Source organism: Sturnira hondurensis, unplaced genomic scaffold (genome assembly GCF_014824575.4).
Source record: "Sturnira hondurensis isolate 20B ecotype Veracruz unplaced genomic scaffold, ASM1482457v3 Scaffold0007406, whole genome shotgun sequence".
In the NCBI taxonomy this organism is placed as follows: domain Eukaryota; kingdom Metazoa; phylum Chordata; class Mammalia; order Chiroptera; family Phyllostomidae; genus Sturnira; species Sturnira hondurensis.
This window is the reverse complement of record NW_028080037.1, coordinates 6,269,317-6,288,885: the sequence shown is the minus strand read 5'-3', so window position 1 is coordinate 6,288,885 and position 19,569 is coordinate 6,269,317. Positions and strand designations below refer to the sequence as shown.

Here is a 19,569-nt window from a genome sequence, read left to right as displayed (position 1 = left end):
CCATCCATTACTGGAGGCGTTTTGGCGTCTTCTCGCCTCCCCTCCCTCTGGAACAGAACCCTTTAGTTTCACCCTCTAACTTCCTCTCTCCCGCCTCCAGCTGTCTTTACCCATTTGGTTTCAGCTCTGCTTCTGCTTTAGTGGCGAAAGCAGAACCGAAGGGCAAAGGGCTCAAAGGAGAGTGGAGAGTGAGACCCTCGGCACCTCCCCGGGAGCCTGTGCCTTTAAGGACAGGGGCGGGGCGAGCCCTGAGGGGCGTGTCCTTGGGCCGGGGCCGTAAGAGCCCGGGACTAGCTCGGAGACCAGCCCGGGACGCTGCAGCGGGCGGGGCTCTCCGGCGGGCGGTGTCTGGAGGTTGGGTGGTGCCGGCGCTCGGGCGGTGACTAGGAAGGCCGCGAGGCCCGGAGAGGTCGAGGTTCGGAAGTTTCGGGTCCGAGGCTCGGAGGCACGAGGTAGGAAGAGCCTGCCCGCCCCCTGGGGCATGGTGGGAAGCCCCGGCACCGGAGTTCAAGTTCTCCACATCTGTCGGGATTGAGAAACTGAGCACTTTGATAGACAGTGCAGCCGCCACGGTGGTGGCTGTCCCGATTTTCTGCGTCCGCACCTTCCTATTAGGTTTGCAGAACTTCCGAACGTCTGAGCGCTGGGCACCGGATGGGCGCACCGGAGGCGCCCAATAAATGCCCCCTGGTGAACGAGTACAAAACCTACGCGACCCTCAGGGAGGAGACGGGTGCTCATCGTGAAGTTGGGGGCACCCAAGGCGCGAGCACTTATTGAACCCTTATTACTGTATGCTCTCATGGGCCAGCATTTGTCTCCATTTTACGGAAGAACCAGAGGCTCAGAGAGGTGACGTGATCTCCCGAAGGCTGCCCAGCTCGCTAAGTGGCTGGCACTGCATTGGAAACTTGGAGTTTCTGGCTGCAGGTCAGCGCTTCCAAGTCGGTGCCAAGCAAAATTCTGGAGACCAACAAAAGAGGTGAGAGGCAACAGGTGAGGGGAAAGTGCTGGGACCGGCCGCCTCTGCCCGTACCTCTCCCCTTTTGTCCCTCGGGGCCTCCGCCTGCCCTCGCCAGGACGTTGAGAAACAACCGCCTGTGCAATTCTTGCAAAAAAACCGCAAACGTTTTCTGGGCTTTTTTCTTGATGGCAAAAATAAAACATGCTCATCTACAACGTGTGGAAGAGCCAAAAGAAGGAAATTCGTGTGCCAAAGATTTTTCTTTTCAGTTCAGTTTCTTTGGGAGGAAATGAAGTTTTGGTCCTGGTGGTAGGGGGGCTGGGGGGCGGGCAGGGTCCAGCCGGAATCTGCTAACTGCTTGTAGGACTCGGAGCAATTCACGTCCTTCTGAGCGTGGATTCCGTGTCTGAGGCGCTGTTGGCTTTTGGAAGCCTCCTGGCTGTGTGACCTCAGGCAGACTGTGGAACTCCTCGGAGCCCAGCTCCCTCCTCTGAAGAGGGGTGGGGACAGTAATCCCTCCGGAGGCATTCTGAGAACCAGTTGAGGGAGGCAAGGCGGTGTGGCAGAGAGTGAGGAACCGATCTAGCTCTTTGCCCCAGGTTGCTCATCTGTAAAAGGGGGAGCAATAACCTTGTCCCCCGCGGGGCAATGTGTGGGGATTGAGGGAGACCATTACTGTTAAGAGCTTGACTCATTGTAAGACGTAGAACAGCAGGATTGCTTAGTAGCCTCAAACTGGTGGCCATGTCCACCCCCAAGAGAAAATGTATGGTTTTGTTTGTTTGTTTGTTTGTTTGTTCTGAGGACTTGCAGCATTCCCACCATTGCCCTCTTCCTGTCTTTATCTCACCCAGTGGGCCCCCAGAGGCGGCAATCTGGATTCTGAATCTCAGGATCATCCCCTCCAGCCTCCATATTCTGGTTTCAGGCTGGGGGGGAGGGTCCTAGGTTTCCATGGAGACATTACTGGGGCACAGGAAAAAGGGTATATCTAATCTGATTACTGAACCAGTGGTGTGGGGGGGTGGCCTGGGCTCCTCCGGGAACTTCCATCCAGAATGTGGGTTTCTACATTGGTTTTTCTCTGGTTGGGGGAGGAGGGAGGGCAGAGGCTCCGTTGAAAAAGTTTTCGGGCCCCTCCTGCCGGGTCTTGGGGTCTTCGGTGACGCTGGCTGTCCTTCTCACCCCCGACCTGCAGGTGTCTGGAGCTGCTAGCCATTTGGAACTGAAACACTGAAGAAGGGGAAGCAGAGGGTGAAGGGGAGGCCCCCTGGGGGCTGATGGCCAGTGGACGACTGAATCTGCACTGGGTGCTGTGTCTGCTCTGTGTGCTGCCAATGGTGGAGACAGGGTCCGGGCCCAGTGGCCCATGGACATGGGCCCACACCGACCCCCCACTTCCAGCCTCAGGTGTGAACCAGACTCTCGTTGTGGATGTGAGTATCCGGGAGGGAAGTTGGCACCATCAGGTGGGGGTGTGCTCATCCAATCAACAAATATGTATTGAGTACCTACTATGTGCCAGGCGCTCAGCTGATGCCTGGGATAAACCAGGGAACAAGAGGGACACAAATCCCTGCCTTCATGGAGCAAACAGTTTTCTGGGAGGTCAGATAAAGATGTAAACATGTGAAGTTCAGGTGGTAAGATGCTGCAAATAACAGGATCAGGTGACATTGGGGAGGCGGAGCTGTAAGGGGGCGGGTACATTAACAGCTGTTTCAGATTGGGTGGTCACAGATGGCTTCTAGGGGAAATGACCTTTGAGCCAAGAAGGAAGAAAAGAAGCCGCTTGCCCAGACCTCTGAGAGCAGAGGATTCCAGGCAGAAGAGAACAGTGAGTGCGAAGGCCCTGATGCAGGAACTAGCTTAGTGTGTTCCCCTGGCAGTGAGAGGCCAGAATGGCTGGGACAGAGTGAGTGAGGGGAAGAGAGCTGAGAGACAAGGATGGAGAGGGAGTGGTGGGCAGATTATAAAAGGCCTTATACGCTGAGGCTAGGAGGTGAGATTTATTTTAGGATAGTGGGGAGCCAATGGAGAGTTTTGAGCAGAGCGCTGTCAAAATCAGATGTATTTCTTCAGGGGACCTCTTTGGCTTCTCCGGGTTGAGAGTGGCAGCAAGGGGACCAGTGGGGAGGCTCCTGCAGCTCCCCCGATGAGCGACGGTGGGTGTGGGAGACAGGAAAGAAATGGTGAGATCTGGGGTAAGTGCCGGAGGGACAGTGAGTGAGATATATGGATGGATTAGGTGGAGGGGGGCGGTGGTGGGGAAATAGAGGAGTCAAAGGTGACTCCACTTCATGTCCCCCCCCCACAGGGGACTAGGGTTCCAATTTCTCCACACCTTTGCCAGCGCTTACTTATTTTTAATAATAGTCCTTCCAATGGATGCGAGGTGGTTTTGATGAAGCTGTCAAACAAAACGTCCAAGAAGGGGGACCTTCTGGGCTGTTGTTGTACCTGGAGAGAATTTTTCTAAAAGTTTGAGCTAAACGAAGAACATAGGCCAGGGAGCGAGATTTTAAATGCCCTGGAGAGGAACAGTTTTGCAGGTTCTTTTCATGCCTTTGAACTTGAGGAGGGAGCTGTGTGGAAAACTGGAGAAAGCCGGGTGGGGGTGGGATTACGGGATGGGGAACAAGATCAGGTGCCCTCTTGAGGGTTAATGCCCTGTCAAAGAGGTGTTACTTCTGGTGTTCCTCACCTAGGGCACAGGAACAACAGGCAGGGCAGGATAAAACCTTTCAGTGGAGTTACAGACTTGGCGATTTATGATCAGATCACCCCTTGAGGTCCCTTTCCGGAGGGCCGCTCTTATCAGCCCACAAAGCAGAAGGCATTGCCCAAGCAAATGCATGGCATGCCGTGACAGATGACAAAGGCTAATATCCATTAGGTGGCTCCTCTGAGTCAAGAAGAAGAAGCAAATATTCCAATCGAAAAAAAAAACAAAACTGGTTGTTCAAAGAAGGAAGACCAATGGCGGTTAACACAGGAAAAGAGCGCTTCACTTCCTAAGTAATCAGGCTTGCCCTTGAACCTGAGGTTTCCACCACACTGGCCTGAACTGAACCGTGGCAGCTGGGAGCCGGTGTAGTGTGGCTTTGGGGAGGGCATTGGGAGATGTTTACCTGTCCGTGGAGGATGTGCCCTGCCCTGAGCCCTGCCTGTGTCCTTTGGACCCTACCGTGTTGATGGGCTTCTGCTGACTTCTAGTTGCTGGTATCTTTTTCCAGAACCACCCTTAGCAAGGAAAGTGCAAATGCCAGGAAGCTAACCTCTCGCTCCCCAGCATTCCTCCTTGATGACCCATGGGGCTGGTGGATAAAAAAATTCCCAGCTCCCTTGCCTGCAGGGTGACTGGCCCAAGGTGGGAACAGTCTCAATCCAGCCTGCACTGGCTTTCCCCTCCCCATCCCACCTCCCGGTGTTGGGATTTGTATCCCATACACTCCCAAATATATCACTGACCTATACAGACATACCTTGGAGGTATTGTAAGTTCGGTCCCAGGCCACTGCAATAAAGTAAATAGTGCAATAAAGTGAGTCATGTGGATTTTTTGGCTTCTCAGTGCATATAAAAGTTAACTTTATATTGTACTGTGTAGTGTTGGTGAAAAAGTTTGAAATATTTCAAGAATTACCAAACTGCAACACAGAGACTCAAGGAGAGCAAATGTGGTTGGGAAAACGGCGCCCATAGCCTTGCCTGACCCAGGGCTGACCCCCAGACGTTCAATCTGTAAGAAACGCAGTATCTGCCGAGGGCCCTAAATGAGGTACGCCCATCAGCTCTTGTCTCTGGAGGAACCCAGATTAGGGTCTGCTTTGACTCAACACTTTCACTTCTACAATTCTCTCCGACGAAGTGGTCTCACGTGTGCTCCGAGAGTCATGTGCAAGGAGATTCGTCATTGGCATCATTGGGAAATTAAACACACCCAGAGTTCACTGGTGGGGAAATGCAACCTCCACTACGGAGCATTCACAGTATCCCATACACTCTGCAGCTGCTGAAATGACGGCAGTGCCCTGGCCAGGTGGCTCCGTCGGTTAGAGCGCCGTCCTGATACACCAAGGTTGCGGGTTTGATCCCGGCCAGGGCATATACAACCAGTGAATCCATAGATAGGTAGAATAACAAATTGATGTTTCTCTTTTCTCTCTTTTCCTCTGTCTAAAAAAATCAATCAATAAAAGAAATAAAGGGGGTGTGGTAGTAAGAATAGGGGTTCTAGAGGCTCAAACAGCCTGGGTTTCCACCTGATTCTACCACCGAGTGGACCCCGGACACTGCCTTAGTCTCCTTACCTGTATCACGGGCTTGTTCATAGCACGTCCCTCACCAAGTTGTGTAGACTACCTGAGTGATATTTAAGCTCCCAGAGCTGTGCCCGGCATGTAGAAATCACTCAGGAGGTTTTCGACTTTTATCACCCTCTTCTTCATTGTATTTTGATATATTAGTATAAAGCAAATTGCAGAAACAAGAAATTCAGGATGGGCCTGTTTCTATAAGACAAACCAAACTGTAAAACAGGTCATACATGCAAATGTTATCAACCTGAGAAATGTCTGTAAGGGTGGGCTTCAAACTGATCGTGGCAGGACCTTTGGGGAGAGGTGGGATTATGGGGGGCAGGGAGGAGGAGGAGGAATTTAGAAATTTTTATATATCATAAAATTTGTTTGTTTTTGGTTTTGTTTGGGACAAACATGTATTCATGAATTGCTTGTGTTAATTTTGTTTTATTATTAATAATCAGTGCATATATTATTTGATTTACAACATTAATTTAATGTGATTTATTACATTAATGTATTACATTGATTATTTTTAATCCTCATCTGAGGATACATTTATTGATTTTAGAGAGAGAAGAAAGGCAGGGGAGATGTGAGAGAGAAATATTGGTTGGTTGCCTCCCATATGTGCCCAGACCAGGGATCGAACCTCAACCTAGGAATGTGTCCTGACCAGGGATCGAACTGGCGACCTTTTGGTACACGGGACAATGCTCCAACCAGCTGAGTCCCTTGGCTCAGTTCCTATGTTACTTTCAAACACGAGTTTCCATTTAAACAACGAAAGTGTGCAGCTGGTACCTAGAGGGAATGGGGAGCTTGGAGGCCAGGCTGAAGGGAGCTGTCCTCAGCTGCTTAGATGGGCCCTGGTGACCCTCAGAGCGTCGACCCCTGACGTCCCCTCACCCTGTCCTCTCTGCAGTGCCGTGATGTGTGCGGCCTGAACGTTTCTGACCGCTGTGACTTCATCCGGACCAACCCCGACTGCCACAGTGATGGGGGCTACCTGAACTACCTGGAAGGCATCTTCTGCCACTTCCCCCCCAACCTCCTCCCTCTGGCCATCACCCTCTATGTAAGTAAGGCCTTGCCCCCAGGAGCCAGTGGGTGGGCCGGGGGTCCAGTCTGGACTTAACGCTCCCTTCCCCCTCCCGCTCCCCCAACCCAGGGTCTCTGGCTGCTTTACCTCTTTCTGATTCTGGGAGTCACCGCGGAGAAGTTGTGAGTTTGGCTCTGGATGCACGTCCAGCTTATAGATGGACACACAGGGTCTTGGGAGATTGACCCTGGGTGGCCCTAGGTTTGGGGGGAGGGTAGGAACAGGGGTCACTCACTGCGGAGTCCTCACCATTTGCTTCTTCTCTGTAGTTTCTGCCCTAACTTGTCAGCCATTTCTACCACTCTCAAGCTATCCCACAATGTGGCAGTATCCTTTCGTCCAGGTCCTGCACCCTGGAGGGAGGGAGGAAAGAAGGAGGGGTGTGGCTGGGACACAGGGGTGGCAGCACAGGGCCCAGGAAAGTCCTGGGCAGGCTGGGGTCTCTGCATTGAACCCTGCCTTGACATGCTCTCCCATGGCGTCACCTTCCTGGCCTTTGGGAACGGTGCACCCGACATCTTCAGCGCCGTGGTGGCTTTCTCGGACCCCCACACAGCCGGCCTGGCCTTCGGGGCACTGTTTGGTATGAGCAGCCCCAGCTTCGGGTGGGGGGTAAGTAGGCAGAAGCGCAGGGCGGACTCAACTTGGCATCCTGTCCTGCAGGCGCGGGCGTGCTGGTGACCACTGTGGTGGCCGGCGGCATCGCCATCCTGCGTCCCTTCACGGCCGCCTCCAGGCCCTTCCTCAGAGACATCATTTTCTACATGGCAGCCGTGTTCCTGATCTTCTACGCGCTCTACCTCGGCAGGGTCACGCTGGTCTGGGCCCTGGGTGAGCAGCCACGGGGCAGGGGCGGGGTCATCCCAGGGCTGCTGGCAGGGAGGCACAGGGGGACCGGGCTCTGTCGGTGCCAAGTGGTGGAAACCCTGCTCAGGCCAGCCCGAGTCAAAGAGGGAACATACAGTTTGGATAACCACACAGGGCCGGGCCGAGCAGGGGTGGGGGATGTTCAGAGCCGGGTGCCCGGTGCGGCCATGTCAGGGCACCAGCAGCACACACATTCCATTCAGGTGGTTCAGGGGACGTAGACGGAGGAACGGTTTGCAGGGGGTTAGGGAAATCAACAAGGTACCCTGAGGTGCACAGACATGCAGGGACCCGCAACTGTGGGTGCTGCTGCCCCCACAGCTGAAGGGGCAGGGAATGTGGGGCCTGGAGTCTACCGAGGGCTGGAGGCCCAGAGCTGGGGCCTCACAGCATGAGCTACAGCCATGGAGGGTCACAGGCCCTGCTACAGACAGGGCACCACAGCGGGAGGGAGTGGGGAAGAAGTACTCCTGACTCTCCCCAGCTGCCTTCTCATTGGTGGCTGGGCCTCCTGGGGCACAGAGCGGGACACCGACCCCTAGCTCCTGGGTGGGGTTCTGGGGGCCACTGTCTGAGTCAGCCATTATGTCCTTGGTTGCTGGATGATTAGGGCCCAGGATGAGAAGGGGTGGTGCGTCGAGGAAGGCAGGGGAGTGGGGAGGAGGCTGCAGGAAGTGGCCGTTTGCTGCTGGTATTGAGCTGGGCGAACACATCCCCGGGTACCCACAGCGGAACTGACAGTCCCTGCCCTCCAGGCCCTGTGGCCAGGCCGCCACTTGGTGACAGGCTGCGCCCTTGTCTGCAGGGTACCTGGGCTTGTATGTATTCTACGTGGTCACCGTGGTCCTCTGCACCTGGATCTACCAGTGGCAGCGGAGGAGGTCGCTGGTCTACTCCATGCCAGCCACCCCAGGTAAGGGTCGTTCGGGGCCCCCAGGAAGACCAGGGGAGGCCGTCACCCTCTGCGCCCCTCGCCACTGCCTACATCTCTGGAGGCCTTTGCCATTGGCCCACCTCCTCCTTGTACTTTTTCTGCTCATTCCCCCAAAGTCCCACCTCCGTGCTTTCTCTCATGCTGGTGAAGCCTCCTCGTCACTTGCCATGTCCAAGGTCACTAACTCTATCATTGCATTTGTTCATGAGTTGGATTTTCTCACTCTGAGTGTGCATAGTGATTGCTGAGAAATCCAAAATACAGAGGGGCTGGCCCCAGGCACCCTGCAAGCTGCCCAGAGGGGCCCTGTTCTGGAACAGGGGTGGGGAGGGTCTGGACTCTTCTGCTGGCTCATGTGACACATCCCTGTCTGCTACAGAGATGCTCTCAGATTCTGAGGAGGAGAGGGTATCCTCTCCCACCAATAGCTATGACTATGGTGAGTCCAGGGCCCTGTGCCCCACTGGGGCGGGGGCCGGGTACCAGGGCTGGGTTGGTTGGGGGTGGAGTGGGTTTTTCCTCCTTCCAGGGGTCGAGAGACAGTGGGAGGGGAGAGATTTTCCCGGAGGCTGAGTCAGGCCCAGACACCCGCCCCTCGCTACCTTGCACACCCAGGGGAAGAGTACCAGCCGCTGCTTTCCTACCAGGAGACCACGGCTCAGATCCTGGTCTGGGCCCTCAACCCGCTGGACTACAGGAAGTGGAGGAGCAAGTCGGCACACTGGAGGGCCCTCAAGGTGCTCAAGGTAGGAGGGCGACCCTGGGCCTGGGCTCCTGGCTCCAGGACAGTGGCCACCCAACCTTCCCTGACTCACTGAGCGGGGAGGAGGTCTGCTGGGACCCTCTTGGAATGCGATCACCTGGGACTCAATGGGGAAGCTGAGTCGTGGAGCTTGGCTGACGGCCTGACCTGGGGCTCTGCCCCCCATGGCAGGAGAGCACCCCCGCCAAGACAGAGAGGGAGGAGGAGGGGCCCCTCCCAACCAGGTGAGGGACTGGGTCAAGGTGAGCTCCAGTGGGGAGAGCACCGAGTGTTCCTGACCCCCGTCGCTTCCTTGGGCTGAGTGTGCCCTGAGGTCTGGGTGTGAACAGGCCTGCCCAAGCTGGGGGTGTGCATGAGACCCAGCTACAGCCATTGCCCATCCGCCTTGCACCCGCCAGACCAAAAGTCAGCGGTCTCACCTCACAGCCTTTCTGTCCTCCTGGAGAGAACTTGGAAACCTCCATCGGTGTCCGCTTTAGGCTTCCTCGGCCCCGGGGGCCCATAACGGACTATGTTTGCACCCTTCAGTGGCTCTGGCTGCAGCATGACCTTGGGCAAGTCCCTCACCTCTCTGAGCTCCTGTTTCCTCCACTCTACACTGGGGATAATGATAGTGCCTTTCTACAGCAGTTGTTTGTATCAGTAAGTGATTGCTGCAACAAAGCTGCGTAACAAGTGACCTCAGACTCTCATGGACTTACAGTGACAATAGTTGGGGTCATCTGGGGTGACTCTGTCTTCAGGCTGTGGTCAGCGCTCAGGTCTGGGGCCAGTGGGGACTTGGGACCCTGCCCTTTTCCTGACAGAAAAGACCAAGGCAAACCTCACAAGCACATTTTAAACCTATGGTCACGTCATATTCACCCACAGCCCTTTGGTCAAAGCAAGTGATGCGACCAAGATCAACCAAAACGGGACCGGGAAACAGATCCTGCAACATTTTAGTCCCTTGACAAAGTATGTGACAAAGTCTTGCAGGAGGGGATTGAAGAATTGCAGACCGTACCCAGACTACCCCAGTGCCTGTGACAATTTAATCAACTCGTATGCGTGAAGGGCTGAGTCTGGTGCCTAGCATAGAAAAAACACTCGCTAAAAGTCATCACTAATTTAGTTAATTGGCTCAAAGCAAGGCGCTGGCCCTGTGTCCCAGCTGCACATGCCCTCTGGGTGGCTTTGGAGAGGTTCTTGAACCTCTCTGAGCCTCAGCCTCTTCATCTGTTAGGTAGGAGAACACTAGTTCCTCTGAGTGGGGTCGGTGTCAGGAGGAGTGGGTGAGGTGCTGCGGCTGGCCGAATAACGCCCTCCCCAAGGATGCCCTTGCTCGTCCAGAACCTGTGGACACCTTACTCAGGTGGCAACAGAGACTTTGCAGATGCGATGGAGGATCTCAAGACGGAAGGCTATCCTGGGCCTGGGTGATCCAGATGGACCCAGTGGTACCACAAGGGTCTTTCTGAGGGAAGAGGGAGGCAGAGAGGTAGGCTCAGAGGAGATGCTGCCACAGGAGCACGGCTCAGGGCGACGTGGGACCAAGAAACGCAGGCAGCCCCGGTCAGAGCTGGGACAGCCAAGGAAACGGATTCCCTCGTCCGGCCCCCAGGAGGCGCGCGGCCCTGCGGACACTGATTTTAGACCCCGCCATCCTACAGAGCCAGCAGGGAGCCCGCCGGTGTGGTGCACGGGGCCCCGGGGTGCGGCGTCTTAGGGGCCCAGGCTTGTGGCCCAGCTCCAGCAGCCACAGCCATGTGCTTAGAAACTGAGCTCCGGGTGCACCCAGCCCAGACCCAGGTCTCCCTGCCGACACCGTCTTGCCTTCTCACACCCGACAGCTGCCCGTGGAGTTCCTACTGCTCCTCACTGTCCCCCTGGTGGACCCCGACAAGGAAGACAGAAACTGGAAACGGCCCCTCAACTGCCTGCACCTGGTGATCAGCCCCCTGGTCTTGGTCCTGACCCTGCAGTCGGGCACCTGTGAGTATCCACGCCCCCCCCCCCCCGACAATGTGTTGTAGGAGAGATTTCATGTGCTCAGCCCCCAACGTGAGGCTTGTGCCTGCTGACGTTTGCAAGCCAGGGAGCCCGACTAAAACAATGGAAGGAACGCCTTGTTGCATGCATGTACTGGGGCCGTCCAACCATCCATTGCCTGTGAGACCAGCACCGACTCCGTCGTGGTAAAAAGGGTGGTGTGTGGAGGGTTCCAGAGTGCTCTGCCTACCGGAAGGGTTTCCTCCCCTTAGTGCTTTCATGTGAAGCCTCTGGAACCTTCATAACCCTATAGTGGACTGGTTCTCAGAGTGGACTTACCAAGAGCGCAAGTGCTGGGCTCCAGGATCAGTGTGGGGTGAGACCAGTTCAGCTCGTGCAGCGATGCCCATCCATTGGCAATGCCTGGCTGGAGGGCGCTGCCAATAGCTCTGTTGGACAGAAGCATTATGGTTGATTAACGATGTCTGCCATGGGTGTGGGGCAGGGTGAGGGTGGTGAGTGCTCTTAGCCCTCCCCATGCCAGTTCCTTAACAGAAGGCTGGAGAGTGTCTGTTTTTCACACACCTACCTGTCTTTTAGGTCCTTTGTGACTAGCCTGGGGACAGCAGCTCTCTTTAATTTCTTCATTGCCCTAACGTGCCTGGGACAGGGCTGGGTCCATGGGAGCTATCTCTTGTATCCAAATGATTGTATGTATGTGGGTTTCATCTGTGGGTCTCTCACTGCCAGACCTCCTCGGTCATTCTAGGGGGGCCTCCAGGTGGAGGTGTCCCCTTGAAGCCGTGGGGAGCACCAGTTCCCTTTCTCTTCCCTCTGCAGACGGCGTCTATGAGATAGGCGGCCTCTTTCCTGTCTGGGGCGTAGTGCTGATCGTGGGGACAGCCTTGGCTGCCATCACCTTCTTTGCCACATCCAACAGCAAGCCCCCCAGGCTTCACTGGGTAAGGATTCTGGGGTCTCCAAGCTGGGATGGGGACACTGAGGTCTTCCAGACAGATGTCCTGTTTGTGCTTTGGGGGTAGTTAGGCCAGTAATCGCTTTCTGCAATGACAGGTCTTTAAAGCCACATTCGAGGGCTGTTGTGCCTCTTCAAGGTCCTCTTCTCTCTTTTTTTGGTAACAGCTTTATTTTAGATGTAATGCACATACCATAGGAGTCCCCCATTTGAAAGGTACAGTTCAGTGGGTCCAAGTAAAGGGGCCCACATAGTTCAAGTCCGTGTTGTTCCAGCGCCAGCTGTATTCTCGATCCGCCGTTGGAACGCCGAGGATGCAGGGGCTGTAGTCATCGGTGGATTTTCCACTGCAAAGGGGTCAGCACTGCTAACCCCTGTGTTGTTCAAGGGTCCACTGTATATTCACAGGGTTGCACAACCATCACCCCCCCAAAAAAGAAAACCCCGTATCCAGCAACCACACCCTGTCCTCCCTCTTCTCCTGTCCCCGGGCCACTGCCAATCTGCTTTTGACTCTGTAGATGTGCCTGATCTGCACATTTTATATAAGTGGCATCCTACCATATGTGGCCTTTGGTGGCTGGCTTCTTTCACTTATTAGCACAATGTTTTCCAAGTGTATCCACATTGTACCATGTGTTAGTAAGTAGTGCCTTTTCGTGGGTGTGTAATATTCCATTGCATGGCTATAGCGCTTTTTGTGTGTCTGTTCAGTGGTTGATGGATATTTGGGGATATCATGAACAGTGTTGCCATGAACATTTGTGCAGAAATTTTTGTGGGGACATTCCCTCTCGCTTCTCTTGGGTGGATTTTTTGGAGCAGAACTGCTGGGCCATATGGTAATGGTATGTTGGCCTTCTTGAAGACCTTCCAGACTCGTCTGCGATACTAGCCAGGACACACCTAATGATCTCAGGTTCCTAACGATCTCAGGCCAGTGGAGGAACTGTTTGCTCTTTGTGGGGGTCTTTCCCCATTCTGTTTGCTCTGCAGCACTCCAAGGAATTTTTAGGCAGTGTGTCCAGAGACCTTCAAAAATTTGCTTAAGCCCTGGCTGGTATGGCTCAGTGGATTGAACGCCAGACTGAGAACCAAAGGGTCGTGGATTCAATTCCCAGTCAGGGCACAGGCCTGGGTTGCAGGCCAGGTTCCCAGTGAGGGGCACGTGAGAAGCAACCACACATTGGTGTTTCTCTCTCTCTCTCTTTCTCCCTCCCTTTGTGTTTTACTTTTTCACTTCTACATTTCAGTTTTTACTGATAAAAAAAATATTGTGGTTTTTATTTTTAGAACTCTGAATGGAGGTACCAACCCCAAGGGGGTTGAACTTTCAGCAAATTGATCATTTAAAAATATTTATTTTTAGCCCTGGCTGGTGTGGCTCAGTGGATTGAACGCCAGACTGAGAACCAAAGAGTCATGGGTTCGATTCCCAGTCAGGGCACATATGCCTGGGTTGCAGGCCAGTTCCCAGCAGGGAACACATGAGAGGCAACCACACACTGGTATTTCTCTCCCTCTCTCCTTCCCTTCCCCTCTAAAGAGAAATGAATAAAATCCGTAAAAATATAACTATTTTTAGAGAGAGGGCAAAGGATGGAGAAAGAAAGGGAGAGAGTCAATATGCGAGAGAAACACCGATTGGAGGTCTCCCGCACACCCCTGGCAGGGTCCGAGCCAGCAACCTAGCGCCCTGACCGGGAATCAAACCGGTGACCTTTCTCTCCGCAGGATGACACCCAGTCCGCAGAGTCGTACTGGTCAGGGCAACAAATCAACTGTTTGGAGAAACATTTCTCAGCCGGTGTTTGCTGGCAGTCTCCGAAGCCCTGACACACGCCGAGACAGGGAGGGGTCCTGAAAAGACTGTGCTCAGTGAACACGTGGTCACGAAGGACACATGTTGTGCAAATAAATGAGGTCATTTGTATGACACGTGTAGCACAGGCAGCTCTGTAGAGACAGGAAGCGGAGTGCGGGGGATGGGGATGGGGACGGGCGGGGGATGGGGAGCGCCTGCTCACAGGAGTTTGGTGGGGTGGGTGGCACTTGGTCCATAGACCGGAAATCTGATGAAAGCTATGGGAGCCTCTTCCTTACAAAGTAGTATTGAGCTAATGTTTTTCTGGGTGCTCACAGTGTGCTCGGCTCTAACATCTTTGCATCCATTAACTCGTTTTATGTGCCTGACAGCCTCCTGAGGTAGGTCCTGTCACCGCCGTGTCCCTGCTGGGGGCCGGCCTTGGTCCCACCCACACACTGTTCCCTCCCCAGGCCTTTGCTTTCCTGGGCTTCCTGACCAGCGCCCTGTGGATCAACGCGGCCGCCACAGAGGTGGTGAACATCTTGCGGTCCCTGGGTGTGGTCTTCCGGCTGAGCAACACTGTCCTGGGGCTCACGCTGCTGGCCTGGGGGAACAGCATCGGAGGTGACTCGGGGCCCACGGGCTGCGGGCGTGAGCACAGCCACATCCCTGCCCTTCGCTGGCCCGGCCAGAATTGCCTTGGGGTGGGGGCAGCCAGGGCACTTGCCCTCAGCCTGTGCTTAGTGCCCACTGTCATTTTGGAGGGACCGTCACCAGGCATCGGGGCTGCACTTGAACCGGGAGGTTAGGTAGACGCCCAGCCTCTCCTGCACTCTCTGATGCACGAACTTTCTGTGGCTCCCCAGCATTCAGGCAGGACATGGAGCCCACGCAGCCAGCCACGCTGAAAAAGTGTAAGGGTGTGTGTGGTGTGCGTAGACATTCACACATACACACGTACCTACACACACTCCTCTGGCTGCAGCTGCCGAGTCCGGTTGGCCAGGTTGTGTGCTGCCTGAGGGCAGCTGGAGAAGGGGTCGGGGGGCCCCGATCCTAGCTCTCCTCCCACTCACCTTCTTGGGCACCTTTCCCTAATTTGCATGGAGGTACTGTATGCGCTAGCAACAGACGGGACTTGGGTGACAAATTGGTGGTGGCTTGTCACACCCTCAGGTGCCTCTGCTGAGAAGGAGTGGGGTCCAAAGGATAAGGAGGGGTGGCGTCTAACAGGACACTGTGGCCCCTCACAGCAGGCAGCCAGCTGGCGCCAGACCCGGGGGGTTTCTCCCCACGTTTGTTGACCAAATGACCATGGGTGAGAAGCAAGGAGTGAAAGACCACGGACGGCCAGGAGAAGCCCCTCATCACTCACAGCCCCTCTGGTTTCCACGCAGATGTCTTCTCTGATTTCACGCTGGCCCGCCAGGGCTACCCACGGATGGCGTTCTCGGCCTGCTTTGGTGGCATCATTTTCAGTATCCTTCCTGGGGCTGCCCAAGCCACCTCGGCGCTGGTGACACGGGCTCCGAGAGCTGTGGGTGTGCTCCATGGCCAACCTCGGGCTGGGCTCTCGCTGTGACATCTGGGCCAGGCGGTGTGGCCGCTGGATCCTCAGCTGCCTCAGCTGTGAAATGGGATTCTTGAGAGAAGTCACCTCCGAAGGGCTGTTGGAAAGGTCGGATGGGGTGACAGAGATGCTTGGCACCTGGTCAGCGCCGAGCGCCTGGCAGACCACTGTTAGGGCTCCTGTGAGTGGCAGGAGCCCCCACGCTGAGCTGTCGTGAGCCCTGTGGGACACCCTCTTGCTTCTGAATCGTGGTCTACAGGGGCCAGGAGTCAGCACGCTTTTGCCTAAAGGGCCAGAGATGAGATATTCATAGGCCTTAGGGCCTCTTTGGCAACTACTCAACTTTGCCGCTGAAAGTGTGAAAACAGCCACAGGCAATAAGTAAACAAACAGGTGTGCCTCTGTTCCAACAAAACTCACTCATGCCAGTGGGCCTGCAGACAGGGTGAGGCAGCGGGGAGCTGTGGGAAAGGAAGAGCTTCGAGACCAGGCAGTCTTGGGTTGCAGGTCCAGCGCCTCCCGTGCACCACGGGCTTTGCACACACCTTGCCCGTCTCCTCAGTGAAGGACAAACGGGGGCGGTGAAGACTGAGGAGGAAGTAAAGAGCCCAGGAGAGCGCCCCGCCCGTGGCACACATTCAACAAGTGGTAGAGAGTTTGGTTGTGAAATAAAGCGGCGTTATTTAACCGCACTGAAGGGCCGTTCTCCCCAAGCTCCATGATGAAGGGGGTGCAGGATTGCAGGCAGCCGGCAGAGCATGGTCAGAATTGGCGGGGACCTTTGCAGGCAGACCTGCTGTGACCCTTTTGTTCCCACTGAGACGTGCTCCTGACTCTGGCCTCTCCTGACCTCTCAGTTTGGGGTGGGAGGTGGGGTGCCCTGCCTGGAGCAGGTCCCCTGAACAGCACCTAGGGGTGGCCTTGACCTGTGCTCTGTCACCAGTCCCCTGATGGTCCAAGGGCAGTCATTACCTCACCTAGCCTCAGTTTCTCCATCTACTGAATGCTCAGCAGGTACCGAGCATTTCTGTCACCTCATTCAGTCCTCGCAGATTGAGTGCAAACCCCCACTGGACACTCAGCTTCTTGGCGGCGTTACAACGGGCTAGGGTCTCAGGTAGGGTTTTGGGTGGCTGGGTGGGGGTGACAGGTCATGAAGAAAGCCAATGGGCTGTGAGGTCGGGGTTGTTCCTGCAGTTTTCCTGAGCCAGGCTGCAGATGTCCTGGTGGGAGTGGGGCTGGGCTGCCTACTCCAGATCTCCAGGGGCCACCCGGAGGTGAAGGTGAGTGGCCAGTCGCTTCTGCCAGGGACCTCTGCACAACCCGTTTTCCTGTTCCTCTTCCGGTCCTCCGGATGGGGGACCCTTCACACCTGAGCACTTGACACTTCCTGGGAGGTTTGTCTAAGTCTGTGACAAGTCTGACACCTTTAACATATTTTGGGTGTAGGACTGAAACGTGTATTCCTTACGGATTCACACAGTAATGAGATGTAGCCTTCGGGGAAGGGGCAGGAGGTGCCCGAATACTGGTGTAGGTCCCATCAGCTCAGTCTCTCGCAGTAGGACTTTGAATGAGTTAGGAAATCTGAGCCTCAGTTTTCTCTCCTGTGAAATGGGGCTGATCTCCTTATCCCAACACGGCGCACACAGGACAGGCCAGGAAGCTGCCCTGTGTTGAGGAAAGACACTCTAGAAGCAGGGCCCAGCAGATTTGGAGAAGGCCCTGAACCACGTTAGGGGGAAAAGGTGCTCCCACTTCAAAAGCATCTGAGAATTTCCTGGGGGCCCAAGAGACCTCCTGGCCCAGGCATTCCAGGGGGTAGGGGCTGGGAACTTGCATTTTAAGATGAGCTCCCTGGAGACTGGTGAAGGTGGAAAATTCAGATGCTGTCCAGAACTGGCTGGTCATCGAAATGCACCGGCGATTCAGGTGGGCCTCAGGTGACCTGATAGTCCAGACTTTCTAAAGAAGTCGAGGTTCCTAGGTGAACTTGTGCTGTTTTAAAATATTGCACAGGGGAACTGCACCCCACTCACGGCAGCAAGTTCACACCCCTACCCCCGCATCTCAGTTCTGACGGCCCTGAATGCAGAGACGAACAAGGGGAAGGGGAAGATGGGGAGGGGATGTGGCTTAGGGATGGTTTTCAGGGCTCAGCCTGTGCAGGGCTCAACCCTTGGCCTTAAGGATGGACACAAAGCCCCCCACCTCTAGGCCTTGAGTAGACCCTTGTGGCTGACTAGTAATTAGCTGGCAGGAAGGCGGGCTTTCACAGTGGCCACGCCCAGAAGCAAACAGCGACTTACCCTCGCTTGACAAGTTTGCCTTTTTCAAAGGTAAACGTGCTCTGAATTTTTATACTCTTCCCGGGTGTAATGGTTCCTTTCATAATTGATTCCATAATTTCCCTGGCAGCTCCAGATAGTGGGGCTCTAGGGTGGGCGCCCCACGGGGCCTGTTCTTTTGTGGACTGTGTTCCGTGTTCCCATGGATAATGTGCGCCTTCCAGCGTCCCGCCCTTAGAAAGTCATCAGGCACCATGGAGGGTCCACGGCCCACAGAGTGCTGTTGGGGGCAGAACACAGGTTGCTCGCAACCACACACTTGCTGTACGAGCCCCATTCTCAGGTTGGAGGCAAGGGCCTACATGCGTGTGCATCCACACACGTCACTGTAGGGGGAGACAAGGACGGGGCATGGGTTCCGAGCTGGGACTTGCATCTGGGCTCTGTTGCTTGCCCGGTTTCCTCCTCTGTGGGTGGGGGTCGGGAGGATGAGGGGCTGCGGGTGTTAGATACAAGCTAAGTCCAGAAGGCAGAGGGCAGGGGTGGGGACAGTTTCCGTTCCTTGTGTTTTCCTGTATCACTTGAGAATTCTTCAGCCACTTCATGTTACATACGCGTATGTATGTAACGTGCTGGGTTAGTTCTCGGGCTGACAAAAGCAGGTGGCTTAAAACACTGAAGGTCAAGGTGGGGCATTGCCATCCACAGGGCAGGCCTTCTTCACTGGGTCCTGGCCAGGGGCCCTCAAGCACCAGTTGGCCATTGGCTGTAGTGACCCAGCCTCTCCCCCTTTTCCCCCTTGTCCCCTGCCCAGCTGGAGCCAGATGGCCTGCTGGTGTGGATCCTGGCTGGCGCCCTGGGCCTCAGCCTCGTCGGTTCCCTGGTCTCGGTCCCGCTGCAGTCCTTCCAGCTGAACAAGGTCTACGGCTTCTGCCTGCTCCTCTTCTACGTGAGCTTTCTCGTGGTGGCCCTGCTCACCGAATTCGGGGTGATTCACTTGCAGAGTGTGTGAGTGAAGCCGTGTGTCTGGGTCCACCTGGTGGTCGGGAGGTGCCGCTGCAGGCGGTGAGGTGGAAGACAGGTGATGGAAGACGGATGATGGAAGCCAGAGGCACCTTCTGCAGAGCCCAAGGCACATGGTCAGCCGGAGTGCGGTGAGGGCTCGAAGGACGGCTCCCAGGTGCCGCTGTGAGCAGGGAGCAAAGCTAAGCCTGGTTTCTGGGACTTTGGAGACTGGACTTCATTGTGGGTGGACAGTTCCAGACAGAAGATAGACTTATCTCCAGAGCCTCTCAAAGGCTGAGGTTTAGGGTGAAGGGGTGCCTCCCAGACTGGTATTGGGAGACTTGTGGAAAGTGTTCGGGGCTGGACAAGACGACAGAGGCCCAGGCCCCTCCCCTAAGGTGTCCCCTGCTGCTTTCTGCATCTTCTCAGGGCTCAAATGGCTGCCAAACCCAGGTGTAGGAGTCAGGGCAACTGGGACTCGGTGGGCAGAGCACCCTGTGTGCCATGGGCTGAGTTCTAGAGCCACACTGTCCAGCAGAAATGGAATGTGACATGTGCCTAATTTTGAATTTTCAAGCCACCACGTTAGTAAAGCCAAAAGAAACGGGTGAACTCTTCACGGTCGTCTATTCTCTTGAATCCAGTGGCTCCAGCCCATGGCACTGGCCCCATCCACGGCTGCCTCGCTGGACAGCTCTGGGCTCGACCCCTGCCTGGCACCTCGGGCTGGCTACCGCCGAACCCTGCCCTTCATCTCGGGTTCCCTCAGCTGCAGAACAGGGGGGAACTTGTGCTGGGTGCCTACCTCTGGGGGGCCTGGGCTGCAGTTCCGATGCCTGCAAACTCTTGGGAGGACAAGGAGCCCCCCATCCCGTCCCCAGCACCTTCTGCCATCAGTGACCTGCTTCAGTGAGCAGTTGGCGTGTCTGCCCATTGCCTTATGCTGGCAGTAAAGGTTTTCAACTGTCTTTTTTCCAGTGAAAAAGTTATTAAATATTTCAAGTGCACAGAAAATAAC

At 55.3% G+C, this 19,569-nt stretch overlaps 1 protein-coding gene across 2 annotated transcripts; it reads left to right on the top strand.

Annotated features, from left to right (window-relative positions):
• The first annotated feature begins 310 nt into the window (after nt 1-310).
• On the top strand, nt 311-19,565 carry SLC8B1 (solute carrier family 8 member B1). Of its 2 annotated transcripts, none has more exons than XM_037052155.1 (16): nt 311-982; nt 2,163-2,400; nt 6,194-6,346; nt 6,440-6,492; nt 6,640-6,697; nt 6,848-6,953; nt 7,034-7,201; nt 8,043-8,150; nt 8,551-8,610; nt 8,787-8,917; nt 10,767-10,908; nt 11,746-11,867; nt 14,159-14,312; nt 15,086-15,166; nt 16,477-16,541; nt 18,361-19,565. In XM_037052155.1, exons 2-16 carry the CDS (start codon nt 2,245-2,247, stop codon nt 18,556-18,558), a joined length of 1,755 nt encoding a protein of 584 aa, XP_036908050.1. In that variant the 5' UTR covers nt 311-982; nt 2,163-2,244; the 3' UTR covers nt 18,559-19,565. The 2 variants fall into 2 exon arrangements, with proteins under 2 accessions (XP_036908050.1, XP_036908051.1); XM_037052156.1 differs by having other exon boundaries at nt 311-996.
• The last annotated feature ends 4 nt before the right edge of the window (nt 19,566-19,569 follow it).